Source organism: Triticum urartu, chromosome 4 (genome assembly GCF_003073215.2).
Source record: "Triticum urartu cultivar G1812 chromosome 4, Tu2.1, whole genome shotgun sequence".
NCBI classification, from domain to species: Eukaryota; Viridiplantae; Streptophyta; class Magnoliopsida; order Poales; family Poaceae; genus Triticum; species Triticum urartu.
The window spans coordinates 617,152,956-617,166,725 of NC_053025.1; the positions used below are offsets into that span (position 1 = coordinate 617,152,956).

The window sequence follows — 13,770 nt, forward strand, 5'->3', positions numbered from 1 at the left end:
ACAGTTGTTAGCCTCGTAAAAGAAAATTCACGTTTTTTAGTTCGCAGAAGGGCAAACATTATATCACAATCGTTAACCAGACGACGCTGTAAACCCAACCACACATTTAAGAAAAAAGTTTCCCCCTGCTTTGTATTACAAAGTAACCATTCGATACAACCAATGAGCTGGGGCTGAAGCAGCACAAACAGGCCCAAAAGAAAGAAAAGAGAAAAAAAAGAAAATAAACAAATGCCGATAACGGCGGATCGACAAAACGGCGAAGCCTTGTGACGGCTGCGACCGCCGGAGATCGCCCACCAAGCTCCGAGACTCCGAAGTGCCGCTACCCAACAACACCTCCAAGAAGAGACGTGACGATGGCGACGCTGCTGCCAAGGGTTTCCCCCGGTACACGGCGAGGAGAGAGGAAGGGTAGCCCCGTCGCCCTCCAGGAAGGTCCGGCGGCATCCTCAGATGCCACCGCTTTGGTGTCGTCCAAGCCAACAGAGATTTCTCCCGATCCCAGCCTCTACCTCAGGCACTCCGCTAGTCGCCACCAGACCGACCACCACCCACCGCCAACATGGACACAAAGCTTCCCATGCTGTCTCACCACGGCACCGCGAAGGTGGTCTGCACAGCGAAGAAGAGAAGCCGGGACTAGGGCAACATCACCGTCGGCGTACGGGAGGGCCCCACCTTCACTGTCCACGACGGTAGCCGACCGGACGCCATGGCAGGAGCCTACCGGGCCCGTGGCCCCACAGGCCCGGCCGGGCCCTCAAAGGCCCGGCCAGGCCCTCAAAGGCCCGGACAGCTCCCGCCTCCGTGCAACAGCTGGCACGCCGTCGACGTTGCTGTCCCAGTCCAAGCCGCTCCCCTGCCTCCCCATACAGAGAGCGTCGCGGTCGCGCCGGAGCCGACCCGCAAGGACCCAGAAGGGACCATACGGGCCCAGATCTGGGCCGGGGACGTGCCACCAGCCGACCAGCACCACCGGACCACCCCGCTGCCAAGAGACGGCACCACCACGACAAGCACCTCCGGGCTCCACACCAGGATGCCGGACCGCCACCGGCCGAAGCGCACCGCCGCTGGCCATCACCGCCCGAGCAAGGGAGGACCACGCGTGGGGTAGGGCAAGCCCACCGCCGCCAGCATCACACGGCCGAGGGCCAGCGGCGCAGGCTGACGGCGGCGGGAGGAGGGAGGGGCGCGAGGAGGGGCTGGAGGCGTGCGGTGGAAGGCCTCCCGACCGCCTCGCTCGGGGAGGCGATGCGGGGGTACGGGGCCGTAGAGGGGTGGTGGGGAGGGGTGGGGGAGGAGAAGGGGAACAGGATGAGGAGGGGGTTAGTGGCTCCGGCGGGCTCCGGAGCCAAAATGGCTACTTTTTAATCAATCATCACCCAACCACACATTTGCCAGTTCAGTCTCGTAAAACTTTGTGTATTTGTTCCCGTCAAAAAGTAACTTTGTGTATTTGTTACCATATCGATCTTGTCGTCTAGTAAAACAGCGTCTCCGGTCTCGTAAGACTTTTCTCGGCGGAGGAAGGCCATACACCAGAGTAAATAGCATAAAACTACTACTTTACAGGCTAGGGTTTCAAAAAACTACCGATTTTTAATTTTTCTCATATAACTACCAAATGGCTGGTCGGTTGTTTCAAAAAGCCCAAATCATTGAGTATTTATCAGTTGATCATGATTATGACAGGTTGGGCCCACACCTAAACAAACCGTTAGTTTGACCGTTTACTTTCACCGTTAAATTACATGTGGGGCCCACATGTAAGTTTCATCTTCCCTCTTCTCTATCTTCTTCCTCTCTATCTCTTCTCTTCCTCTCCCTGCCCACATGTGAGCCGGCGACGACACTCCCTCTCCTCCCCAGCGCCCCGACTATCATGGTAGGTGCTCGCCGGAGCTCCTGGTGGCGACGAGGCCGGCCTCATCCATGGCGACAGGAGGTGCGCATGGCGTCCGCGTTGAGCCTGAGGAGCTCGGGGCATGGGATGGCGGCGGCTACGGGCAACGCACGACGTGGCGGCGAGGCACAGCGTGGCAACGACGCGGGCGAGGCACGGCGTGACAGCGGCCGCGGAGCAGGCGAGGCACGGCGTGGCGGCGAGGCATGGCGCGGCGACGGCCACGGGGCAGGCAAGGCACAATGTGACGGCGGCCGCAGGGCAGGCGAGGCATGGAGTGGCGCGGGGCAGGCGAGGCACGGCGTGGCGACGTCCGCGGGCGAGGCACGACATGGCGGCGGCCGCGGGGCAGGCAAGGCATGGTGCGGCTCGCCGGCCGGAGGAGGCAGCGCGGCCCTGCCGAGCGGGATCGAGCTCCTGGCTGCTCGGGGACCCGATTGCTTTTTTTAGAACTCATAGGGACCTGATTGCTTTTTCAGAAAACTTGTAAGGACCCGATTGCTTTTTATAAAACTTATTGTGGGACCCACCTGTAAGTTAACGGTCAAACAAACGGCTATCTTGCATGTGGGCCCTAATTGTCATAATCATGATCAATTGATAATCACTCGATGATTTGGGTTTTTCGAAACAGCGGACCACCCATTTGATAGTTATATGAGAAAAATTAAAAATTGGTAGTTTTTTAGAACCATAGCCTATAAAGTAGTAGTTTTATGCTATTTACTCTACACCAAACAGTAAGTCATTATCGTCTCTCTACAATTTTTCTGCCCAAAAGGCCAACGGAAGTCACGCTCGTTACGGAGACGCACGCTGTAGCCCAACCACACATTCGAGTGTTCCACATTGGCTATCCACCGAATTGTGCACAAGTATATCCCGAGTGACCACCAGAGCCGACATTCACGCGCGCCATTAGCCATTGCCATGCCGTCCCCGGCGCTGGCCCTCGCGCTCCTCCTCCTAGCCGCAAGCATAGCAGCTTCCCAGGCGGAGACCAAGTGCCTAGACTCCGTTGCTTCTCCCTCCGCCGCACCAGCACCACCGACGTCCAACACTACCAACAGCAGCGCGTTCCAGGCCAACGTCCTCACGCTCCTGAACGCCCTCCCCCGTGCGGCGGCGCCAACGGGTTTCGCCTCCCTCTCCTTGGGCACCGGCCGCGACCGTGCCTTCGTCCGCGGCCTCTGCCGCGGCGATACCACACCGTCCGAGTGCCTCGCGAGCCTGCAAGCAGGCGTCCTGGACTCCCGCGGCAAGTGCGCGTCCAACCGGAGCGTCGCATCCTGGTACGACAAGTGCTACATCACCTACGCCGACACAAACGCCACGAACAACTACAACTACGAGGTGCGCTCGATTGATGTGCTGAGCGACATCCCGACATCTTTTGACCGGAGTAGCCACGACCAGGAGTTCTACTCGCTGTTAGATCGCCTGGTGGCACGGGCGGCAAGCGCCGGAGGCACTGGGGAGGCGAAGTTCGCCACCGGGGAGGCCGTGTACGCACCCAATGGGACGATGTACGGTCTCGCGGAGTGCATGAGGGACCTTAGCGGCGAGGAGTGCAATCAGTGTCTGCAATTATTGTTGACCCCTATGCCGTCCTGCTGCAACGGATATCAGGGAGGGACGGCGCAAAACTTCAACTGCCGACTTCGGGTTCAAGCATATGCCTACTATGACCTGGCGCTCGACGCTCCGCCTCCGGCTGCCGCACCGCCCGGGCCCATCTCCTCGCTCGGTGAGTAAATAAAATTACTCCCGATTTTATGCCGGAGTAATGCTAGACCCACGTAAACTTACGTGAAGTTTTTACGTAAAAGTTGATGTGGAGGTAGTTAATTGGATGAAGATTAGTGGCTGAGGCCTATCTCACTTGAAATCAGAGGGGGAGAGGATTATAGTTAGGAAGATTACGTTACTTTATGTAGGCTGTTCGTAGATGGAGCATTATCGTTTATGCTGAGAGAGGGAAGAAAGAGAAATGCTACATCTACGTGCATGTTACATATGCTTTACGTGCCTGGCCAGTTAGCAATTTGTGACTGGAAATAGAGGGGAAGGACGAGCCCATCCCGAGGGAATTTAGCGGGAGAGAATTAGAGGGAAGGTTACGAAACAGACACGTAGATGTAGCATTGCTCATGAAGAAACTATCCGTTTTTTTAGCAGCCGGAAGAAAATATCTGATGCAGGCGTGTTTGAATTAAACAAAATTGAAGGAACCTATGGCCCAGGGCAGGCCCCCATCTCTCGTTCCAATCCTTTTCTTTTTCTTCCATCATAAAAGCAAGATCATTAATTAACGAGTAGAGTGTGGCTAGGTTTCAGTTAACTGAGATTTAGCCAAGTCACAGTCAAGTCCCGTAAGAAAAAAAGTCTTAGTCTAGTGATATAACATGTAAGAAAGACAAAAGAAAATTCTATTTTTTTGCACAAATCTTAATGTAAGAACTCACGAATATAACACGACTGAGACTCAGTCGACTGAGACTTAGTAAGATTGTAACGAGTATTCCATGCAAAGGTCACTCCCACCTCCCCAGGATGCGACAAGTGCCACACTGCAGGTGAGCCACTTGTCGCAACCTGGTACATTTTCTTTTTTCGTAGACTCATTTATTCAAAACATTTTTTTCTCTTAGACCGCGTGTTCAAATTTCAACCCGATTTCACTGTCGCATCGGGGTCTTTGAAATTAGATCCTCTGTTATAGGTTTTGACAATCTTTTATTTTCACAAAAACTAGAAAAGTCGGACAAAAAACAGAGCCAGAAGCACAATTTTGTTTTCCACTTTTTCCTTTTCTAAAGAGGCATAGCCATGGCTCTAGTGGAGGCACACGAGAAGAAAATATGTGCTCTCTCACGGAAGCAAAAAAAGTTTTTTTTTCACTTTCCATGAGGCACAATTGTACCTCTCGCGAAGCAAATCCGTGCCTCCAGGAGAGGCAAACTTGCACCTTTCGTGGAAAAAAAAGAAAACATAATTTATCTTTTTCCGAGAGGCACAGCCGTTGTGCTTCTGGCGGAAGCAAACGTGTGCCTCCATGGGAAGCAAACCTTTGCGTCTCTTGAAAAAGAGAAAACACATACGAGGGAGGGAATAAAGGGAAATGCTACATCTACGTGCCTGGCTAGTTAGCAGTTTGTGACTAGAAATAGAGGGGAAGGAGGAGCCCATCCCGGGGGAATTTAGGGAGGGGGGGAATAGACTGAAGGTTACAAAACAAACACATAGATGTAGCATTGCTCGAGAAGAAACTATCTTTTTTTTAGCAACACGAAGAAAGTATCAGATAAAGGCGTGTTTGAATTAAACAAAATAGAAGGAACCTATGGGCCGCCATCTCTCGTTCCAATCCTTTTCTCTTTCTTCCATCATAAAAACAAGATCATTAATTAACGAGTAGAGTGTGGCTAGGTTTCAGTCCACTGAGATTTAGCCAATTCTCAGTCGAGTCCCGGAAAAAAGTCCCGGTTAAGTGATATAACATGTAAGAGATAAAAAGAAAAAAAACTAAAAAAATTGCCCAAATCTTAATGTAAGAACTCACAAATATAGCATCGACTGAGACATAATGAAGTCTCAGTCGACTGAGACTTAGCAAGACTTCCCCGCAAAGGTCACTCCCACCTCCCCAGGATGCGATAAGTGCCACACTGCATGTGAGCCACTTGTCGCAACTGGTACTTTTTTTTTTGTAGACTCATTTATTCAAAACATTTTTTCTTTTAAACCGTGTGCTCAAATTTCAAACCGATTTCTCCTCCCATCGGGATCTTTAAAATTAGATCCTCTGTTATAGGTTTTGACAAACTTTTATTTTCACAAAAAACTAGAAAAGCCGGACGAAAACCGAGCCAAAAGCACAATTTTGTTTCCACTTTTTCCCTTTCTGAAGTGGCATAGCTATGGCTCTAGTGGAGGCAAATATGTGCATCAACGAGAAGCAAATATGTTCTCTCTCACGGAAGCAAAAAACACATATTTTTTTTCACTTTCCAAGAGGCACAATTATGCCTCTCACGAAGCAAACCCGTGCCTCCAGGAGAAGCAAACTTGCACCTTTCGCCAAATCAAAAAAAAAAAGAAAACAAATTTTATCCTTTTCCGAGAGGCAGTACTGTTGTGCTTCTGGGGAAGCAAACGTGTGCCTCCATGAGAAGCAAACCTTTGCGTCTCGTGAAAAAGAGAAAACACATTTTTTTTCTTTTTCTGAGAGGCATAGCTATGCATGTCGCGAAAGCAAATCTGTGCCTCCCCGAATAGCAAACCCGTGTCTCTCGCGTTAGCAAAAGAAACGAGTTTTTTGGGCAAAAATTTGTTTTTTGGATTTTTATTTTTGTCCAAAACCTAGTGGAAAACTGGGCAAAAGCCATAAAGCTGAAAAACTAAAAGAAAAATCATCTAAAACCCAAAAACATGTACTAAAAAAAGATCCCGAGAGAGTGCCCAACACAATACATGTGGCTACGACGGAGAGAAAGCCAAGTGACGTCCTCCCAGCCCACCAAAAAGTGACCCTTGAGGGAGCCGCGCAATGAGTACTCGTTTCTTTACTTGCTTCCTCATAAATGGCAGATCTTCTATGATATATGTTTTGGGGGACGGGTACCAGATAGCATTATGTTTACCATATGAAATTGGAAACTTCATTTTAGACACCTCTAAGAAAGACAAAAATGTGTTTAAAAATGGGCTTACCTTTTGTTTTTTTGGGGCCATTTTTTTCCTTTTTTGCATAGCCTACAAGTCATCGAATTATTTATGGAAACTTTTTGGCCCTAAGAAAAATGAAGGAACTTTTTTTGCAAACAGGATCAGAATCTGTTCATCGGAAATATAAAACATCTAAAATATAATAAAAATTAGATCGAGATTTCAAGACCTCTAAATGACCAGTACTGCCAACAGAATGTGTCGGCAGCGCGCCACTGTCATCACTCCCCTACATGAGCCGACTTGAACTAGTCGATGCTGATCGGTCCTATAATTCTCAATACAATTGCTGTAACATCCGGACCACATACATCCAGGTGGTGCTGAAAGAATTTTGTAGGGAAACCATCTGGGCTAGGGGACTTAAGAGGGAATATATGAAAAGGGTCCATTTTAAGGAAACTTTATAGATTTGTAGGAGATATCAATAGCTATCCGTCCGTAAAAAGTTGGAAATTTTAACTTATACTCCGTCCGTACCAGAATATAAGGTGTATTGATTTCTGTGTAAGTCAATCATTTGAATGTTTGACCAAGATTATAGAATAAAAAAACAGCATATGCAATACCTAATATATAAAATATGAAACTACTTTTCATGATGGACCAAATGATATAAATTTCAAATTGTGGATATTCATACACTTTCCTAAAAACTAGATCAAACGTACACTCGTTTGACTTTTGAAAAAAACAAATACACCTTATATAATGGAATAAAGGGAGTAAATAGGATTTTTTGAGTGGGATGTATCAGCCTAAAAAGGAGGGTCTCTAGATCCCGATAGCCAAATCTTCATGCTCAGATATGTTGTTGCTTCGCTAGAAAATGTCTTTGAATGAACTTTTTTTCATGAGAAACAACAATTTCTACTGGGATGTAGTATATCGGGGATGATTGAATTATGCTCCCTAAAAGGAAAAAAGAACTGCAGAATTATTCGCCTCTGCTTCTGCCCTCGGATAAACTATGTATCACTCATTGTGAGTAATGTCAGTTATTTCTTCTTCTTTTTATTGTTTCCTCCTTTTCACTTCTCTTTCTCTCTGTGTCTACATCGTCCAGCTTGGGCCTGTGTGTTTACTGCATGCATCAACATTATGTCTGGTCACAAGTAGTACATTTTATTTTGTTAGCTGCTCAATATGTTCGTATGTACCTCTACCTCTTTTCTTGAATGATGGACATTCCAAAACACACAAAATTGCAACCGAATGTAATCCAATCAAGCTAAGGGCTCCTTTGGTTCAAAAGATTTAAAAAACGCAGGAATAAAAAAAACATATGCATGGTGTAGGAATACACGTGCGAAACAAAGGATTGCTAAACACAAGAATTTTGTCAATTTTGGTGTTTGGTTCAAAGGAATTTGGAAAAACACAGGAATTCTAATAAAACATGGTCAGTTCAAGTCAAACCACATGAAAATGTTTATTTAGAAAGTTATTTTGCCAGTAAGGATGTTAGTCTCGTATTTTGGGGAAATGAATTTGAAAGAGAGTTCCAAGTGAATTTTATAATTCCTGCATTTTCCCTTTGAAACTAGGATCAAAGAAATAGTTCCTCCGTTCCTTTGAATCAAAGGCATGAATAGTATCACCATGGGAAATTTTCCTATTCCTATAACTTTCCTCCACTTTTCCGTTGAACCAAAGGAGCCCTTAGATGCATAGTAGTGCATACACAAATGTTGCAACTAAGATTATCTGGACCAAGTCGAACTATTGCTGGTCACCTTCTAGGATCGAAAAATAGTGTTATCCATTGGTCCACACAATATAAACATGACAAACAAATTTAGAAAGTGACATGACCAAGTCACCTACGTTACTCTATCTACCGAAACTGATGGGCCTACTTTGTCCTCTTATCTGCCAAAATTGCATTGCCAGGCCAAATCGCATTACATGTAGTGAAACCCCTTGGCTTGGTTGTTGGTGACTACGACCACTTTTGGCTTAATGAACACAATCTCATCAGTATCAGAGCTAGAACCATACTTTTCTTAGGGACATTTACATTCATGCTCCTAATTTGCGCCCACTTTCAGATTTACCTATAAATTTTTTTATGTGCTCAAATTTGCCCCTAGAAAGCATTTTAGGTCACGAGAATTCCCTTCCAGCTGGTCAATGGTGCATGACCGATACATGGAAAATTCATAACAAATTCATATGAACTCAGAAGAATGCAAAAGAAGATATCAAAATGTTCATAAAGTATCACCTGTACGCGCATGTCATTTACTCTCATCACCTACACGTGCATTTATTTGCATTCACCCTAAATAGTTTTTTAATGTTATAAACCCTGAAAAGCTTTAATGAGTTCTTTTGTAATGAATGTAAATGACATATGCATATAGGTGATGTTTTTCTGAACATTTTGATATCTTATTTTGCATTCTCCTAAGTTCATATGAATTTGTTATGAATTTTCAAAGTTTGGGTCAAACAACTTTGACCAGATGAAAGGGCATTCTTGCGACCTAAAATGCTTTTTAGGGGCAACTTTGAGCACATCTAAAAGTTAGGGGTAAATTTGAGTAGTGGGTTCGAGTTAGGGGCACAAATGTGAAGGTCCCTTTTTCTTGATGCAACATGCAAGAACAAGCTTAACTTGTGTAGGGTATGGGTGAAATTATTTATTGTCTAGTATCCAAATTTATTCCTCCATATCCAAAATACCCAATATCTTCCTTCATGTCCAAAATATCTTCCCTACTATGCAACTAAGTCTCCAAGTGTCCAAGATACCTTCCCTACTATGCCATCGTGACAAGCATATCCAACACCTACTAAGTACAACAATAAGATAATATACAATAGCCAAGCACTGTAATGCAATATAACAATCATAATAAGGTAACATTACCTAGAGGAACAATGTAACATCGCCTCTCTTTGTCTTGTCAGTAAAGTATGAGAGCATCATGTACTGACCCTTCTCAACCGGCTAGGACATAGGTGAATTTTAGATCACAATATGTGCAACACAAGAAAATTTAGGTTATTGTAGTGCTTTCTACCACCGAAGGATGTAGAAACTACTACCGGTACTCTAGCAGCACATCATGTGCATCATCAGTCACATCCACATGTACACAATCCTATGTTAATATGAAAAAACGTGGCTAATCTAGCTTCTAATATTTGGAACATAACTAAGACCATTTTTTAAGTGGTTACCTTCAAATATGATTGCCATTTTGCACTTTTTTATATTCAAAGGTGTATCATCAATGTGTGACTTGATCATTTACGCCTAAGATCACCAATTGCATGCAGCACTTGCTTGAAATATCGACGGTTGCCTCTACAATCCTTCTGGAGGTGTTGCAAATCACTCTAAACCTTTGGTTATGACCAGTAACATGAAGGAACATTGTGACTTGGTCCATATGATGAGGGAGACCTTGTGGAGGTGCTCTGCCACCAAGGTGGAGGTGATGGGGTAGTGAGGATTGGACTTGCACCAAAAGTGTTGTGGTAACTCTAAAATCCCCGACAGTGTACATCTTTGACCTGCCGAGCCTCTCTTGCCACACACCTTGCGCGCAGCAGGACTAGCTATACATAAACAACTTTTGGAATTGGCATTGGTATTGGATTGTGTATATGTCTATGGTTGGGACTTGAGTATGTTAAAGGTTAGATGCTTGAGTCAAACATGTGTAACGCAGGCTAATAAATTAATGCATCGTGGCGGTAGTCAAAATAGACAAAATAAATCTAGGCTAGATGGATAATCACAAATGGAACGTTGCGGGCGCCCGTGGCATGGTGAATGGACCGGCCCTGGCGTGATAGTCGAAATGTGTCTAATGATCTTGGCGTCGCTTTGTAGTCGATTCTATTATATCAATTGATCACTGACTCTAATTAACCAATATCATCTCCATGTCTGCTTTTTGTAAAGGTCTAGTCATGTAAATTGTAACAACATCCGATTCAGGTTTCCTTGGCTGGCCTAGGTGAGGGATTCTTTGAGTACCTTGTGAACCTAACCAAGGGGGCCACACAGGCACCTAACATATAAAACAATATATCTGAGGCCCAAGTTTAACATTGTACGAGCTTCCAGTTAAGCACCAAATGATTCATGCAGCACGACATTGTGAATGCTCCTCCTCCCATTTCCGTCTCTCATGTTGGCAGCCGTTGCACTACGGTTCGAAGATGTTAAGGATCGAATAATTGTCTTGTGCAATGACCAGTGCCGATAGTGATAAACCGCTTAAAACATGTAGGAAAGAGGAGATTACAACAAGTCATCCTTGATGTTGGTATTTCTGTTGGAACTTTATTAGTCCTAGTGGTTGTCCTCGCTTGTGTTTTCCGGCAGAGGAGAAGGATCAAGGCCAACAAGGAAAACCAAGGTATGCCACAGAAGAGCACAGGGTTCAAAGGGGAACAAAGAGAAAGCGAGGCATAGTTGAATTGTGTGTTTCTTATTGCAGATAATGCAGGGGATGGCATGAACTATATTAGTCTGGAAGCGTTAAGAGCTGCAACATCCAATTTTTCTATAAACAATAAACTGGGAGAAGGAGGATTCGGAGAGGTGTTTAAGGTACGCTTAATATGTTGTTATGAATATCACATGAGAATACAAATCCATACTAGTAATACCAGGCAATAATTAGGTAAATTGTTTATTTTAATCCAAGAGCAAACTTGCTTCTACATAGGGCGAATTGCAGGATGGAACCAAAATAGCCGTCAAAAGGCTCTTAAAGGACTCTGCTCAAGGGCTCGATGAGTTGAAAAATGAGCTAATGTTAGCTAACAGACTTAAGCACAAGAATCTGGTGCAGCTTCTCGGCGTTTGCTTGCGAGAGAAATTGATGGTGTACGAATACATGCCTAATGGAAGCCTACACACGAGCCTTTTCAGTAATCCTCCCTGTCCCAACTCATCTTGTTAAAACTTTAGTACAGCTAGCTATACACCCCTAGTCCGCATATTCTGCTGTTTTTAGTTCGAGTGGTGCATGTATGTCGCAGGTTCAGAGAAGGCACACCAGCTGGATTGGACGAAAAGAAGCATGATCATCTCTGGGATTGCTCGAGGTCTATTGTATCTCCACCAGGAGTCTCGTCTAAAAGTCATAGACCGCGACCTGAAGCCAAGCAACATCTTACTGGACCTGGATATGACACCCAAGATCTCGGACTTTGGTCTGTCTAGGGCTTTCGGTGGAGATCAATCAATGGATATAACAAAACGTCCTGTCGGTACAATGTAAGTCTGTACTTCTATACTTTCTCTGCAAATATACATGTTGATTGCACAAAGTACTAGTCAAATCAACTGAAGACGACTGTTTATTTTGGAACTAATTCATGCAGTGGATACATGTCTCCGGAGTATGCGTACTGTGGCCAAGTCTCTACCAAGTCCGACATGTACAGCTTCGGAGTCATAGTTCTAGAGATTGTGACTGGTAGGAGGAACAATAGGTCGGTTGAAGATGATACTGCCTGCAGATCTCTGCTCAGCTACGTAAGATCCGCACAGATATGTAATACATGTGTACGTATAACCTACCTCACTCAACGAGCTGCTGTTTATCTTTGACGTACAGGTATGGGAGAAGTGGAGCGCAGGCTCGATGGAAGAGGTGGTAGATCCTTCCCTGGCCGGACGTTACCCTGACAGCGAGGTGCGAAACTGCGTGCAAATCGGGCTGCTGTGTGTCCAGAGGAATCCCAGCGCCCGGCCGACCGCGTCGGAAGTGGTCGTCATGCTCGACAGCTATTCCATGTCGATGACTATGCGGACTCCCCCCAGGCCAGCGTTCTGCTTCGCACAACCTGGCATCATCAGTCCATCACTCAGTTACCACAGCAACCTGGATGCCCCCGGTTCAAGCAATGACGTGACGATATCCGATGTGCAGCCTAGGTAGGACGAATTCAGAAGTTTGTATAAGTAACTACAACTAAAATGGCTCTCACAAATGCGAGAGCATCATACTTATTTTTCGGAGATGTTTGAAAATGAATTATTATTATTCTTTTGCGGGTAAAATTTTAATTAGTCAACCATCAACCTTACAGTCTTTCTTACATAGATCAACGATTTCCGGCAGGCCATAGCCTGAACTTACATATATGTATGCCGGTCCGCCACAGCTCACACAAATAATTAAGCTTAGTGCGTACAAAAGTTCATCAAATAATCGCAAGAGTGGGAAAATGGTAACCATGAAAAAGTTGCAGAGGGCAAATTCTTTTGCTGGCTTCCAGAATAAGCTCCCCTACCCGGCTTATTTTAGAAGCCCAACCAAATTAATATATTGTTTTAAAAGCCTCCTAATTAAAACTTGACTAGTAGGCTTCTTAAAATTTAAATTTGGTTGCTACTAGAGTAAGCTGGGTAGGGGACAGCTTATTCTAGAAGCTACAAAAAAAACTGACCCTAAGTAATATATTGCATTACGAAATAAATAATAGAAAAACAGGCTAAAATATTGCAGTGGAGGGTAGACTGGCTTAACGCCACTGGTAGTTACCAGTGGCGGGCTGAACTAGAGCCCGCCATATTTACTTCCGCGATCTGGCGTGGAAAAAATGATTCCTTCTAATTGGTCAAAACGACCCTCCCACGATTGATGACGTGGTTAGCATCCGCGCTTCCACACCCATGTGTGCTTCTTCTAAATGGTGGAGAGGAGAGGAACCAATCAGGTCCTCTCAGCACCGACCATCTTTTCGCCTCCATCGTCATCGATCAATTCCGGCCTGCTCCGGCCATCTTCTTTGGAGCCAAGCACGCTCCAACACCTCCTTGCTCTCCTCTGTCTTCCCCATCGACACTGCTTTGTCCATGCAGATGCGATGATGCTCCGGTCCATGTATGCGAGCTCAACTGCGGGCCTTGGTCTGTGCAAGTGATAATGCTGCAATGGCAGAGCTGAGGTCACGTGCAACCTTCTCGACCACGGGATCAGCATCGACGCTGTGGAGGTGGAGCGGCGCAGGGCCGTGGATTTTGTGTGTGTGTGCTAGCTTCCCGAGCTGGGACACGGCCCCACCATGGAGAGCCGCTGCCACACTCATGGGAGGTGCATATTTTTAAATTTGCAAAAATCATACCAGTGGCGGATGAAAAAAGGCCGCCACAAGTA

The 13,770-nt window shown here is 45.8% G+C and overlaps 1 protein-coding gene across 1 annotated transcript; it reads left to right on the forward strand.

The window, feature by feature from the left end:
- Positions 1–2,773: 2,773 nt before the first annotated feature.
- Positions 2,774–12,706, forward strand: LOC125553259 (cysteine-rich receptor-like protein kinase 15). The gene is made up of 7 exons (XM_048717066.1): positions 2,774–3,656; positions 10,888–11,016; positions 11,098–11,210; positions 11,329–11,533; positions 11,645–11,882; positions 11,990–12,143; positions 12,226–12,706. Exons 1-7 carry the CDS (start codon positions 2,840–2,842, stop codon positions 12,547–12,549), a joined length of 1,980 nt encoding a protein of 659 aa, XP_048573023.1. The 5' UTR covers positions 2,774–2,839; the 3' UTR covers positions 12,550–12,706.
- The last annotated feature ends 1,064 nt before the right edge of the window (positions 12,707–13,770 follow it).

Excerpts from the sequence above, each read along its gene's own strand:
- LOC125553259 (XM_048717066.1), top strand. The coding sequence starts at position 2,840 with ATGCCGTCCCCGGCGCTGGCCCTCGCGCTCCTCCTCCTAGCCGCAAGC. Across the intron at positions 11,534-11,644 it reads CCTACACACGAGCCTTTTCA|GTTCAGAGAAGGCACACCAG; the intron begins GTAATCCTCCCT and ends TGTATGTCGCAG. Across the intron at positions 11,883-11,989 it reads AAACGTCCTGTCGGTACAAT|TGGATACATGTCTCCGGAGT; the intron begins GTAAGTCTGTAC and ends TAATTCATGCAG.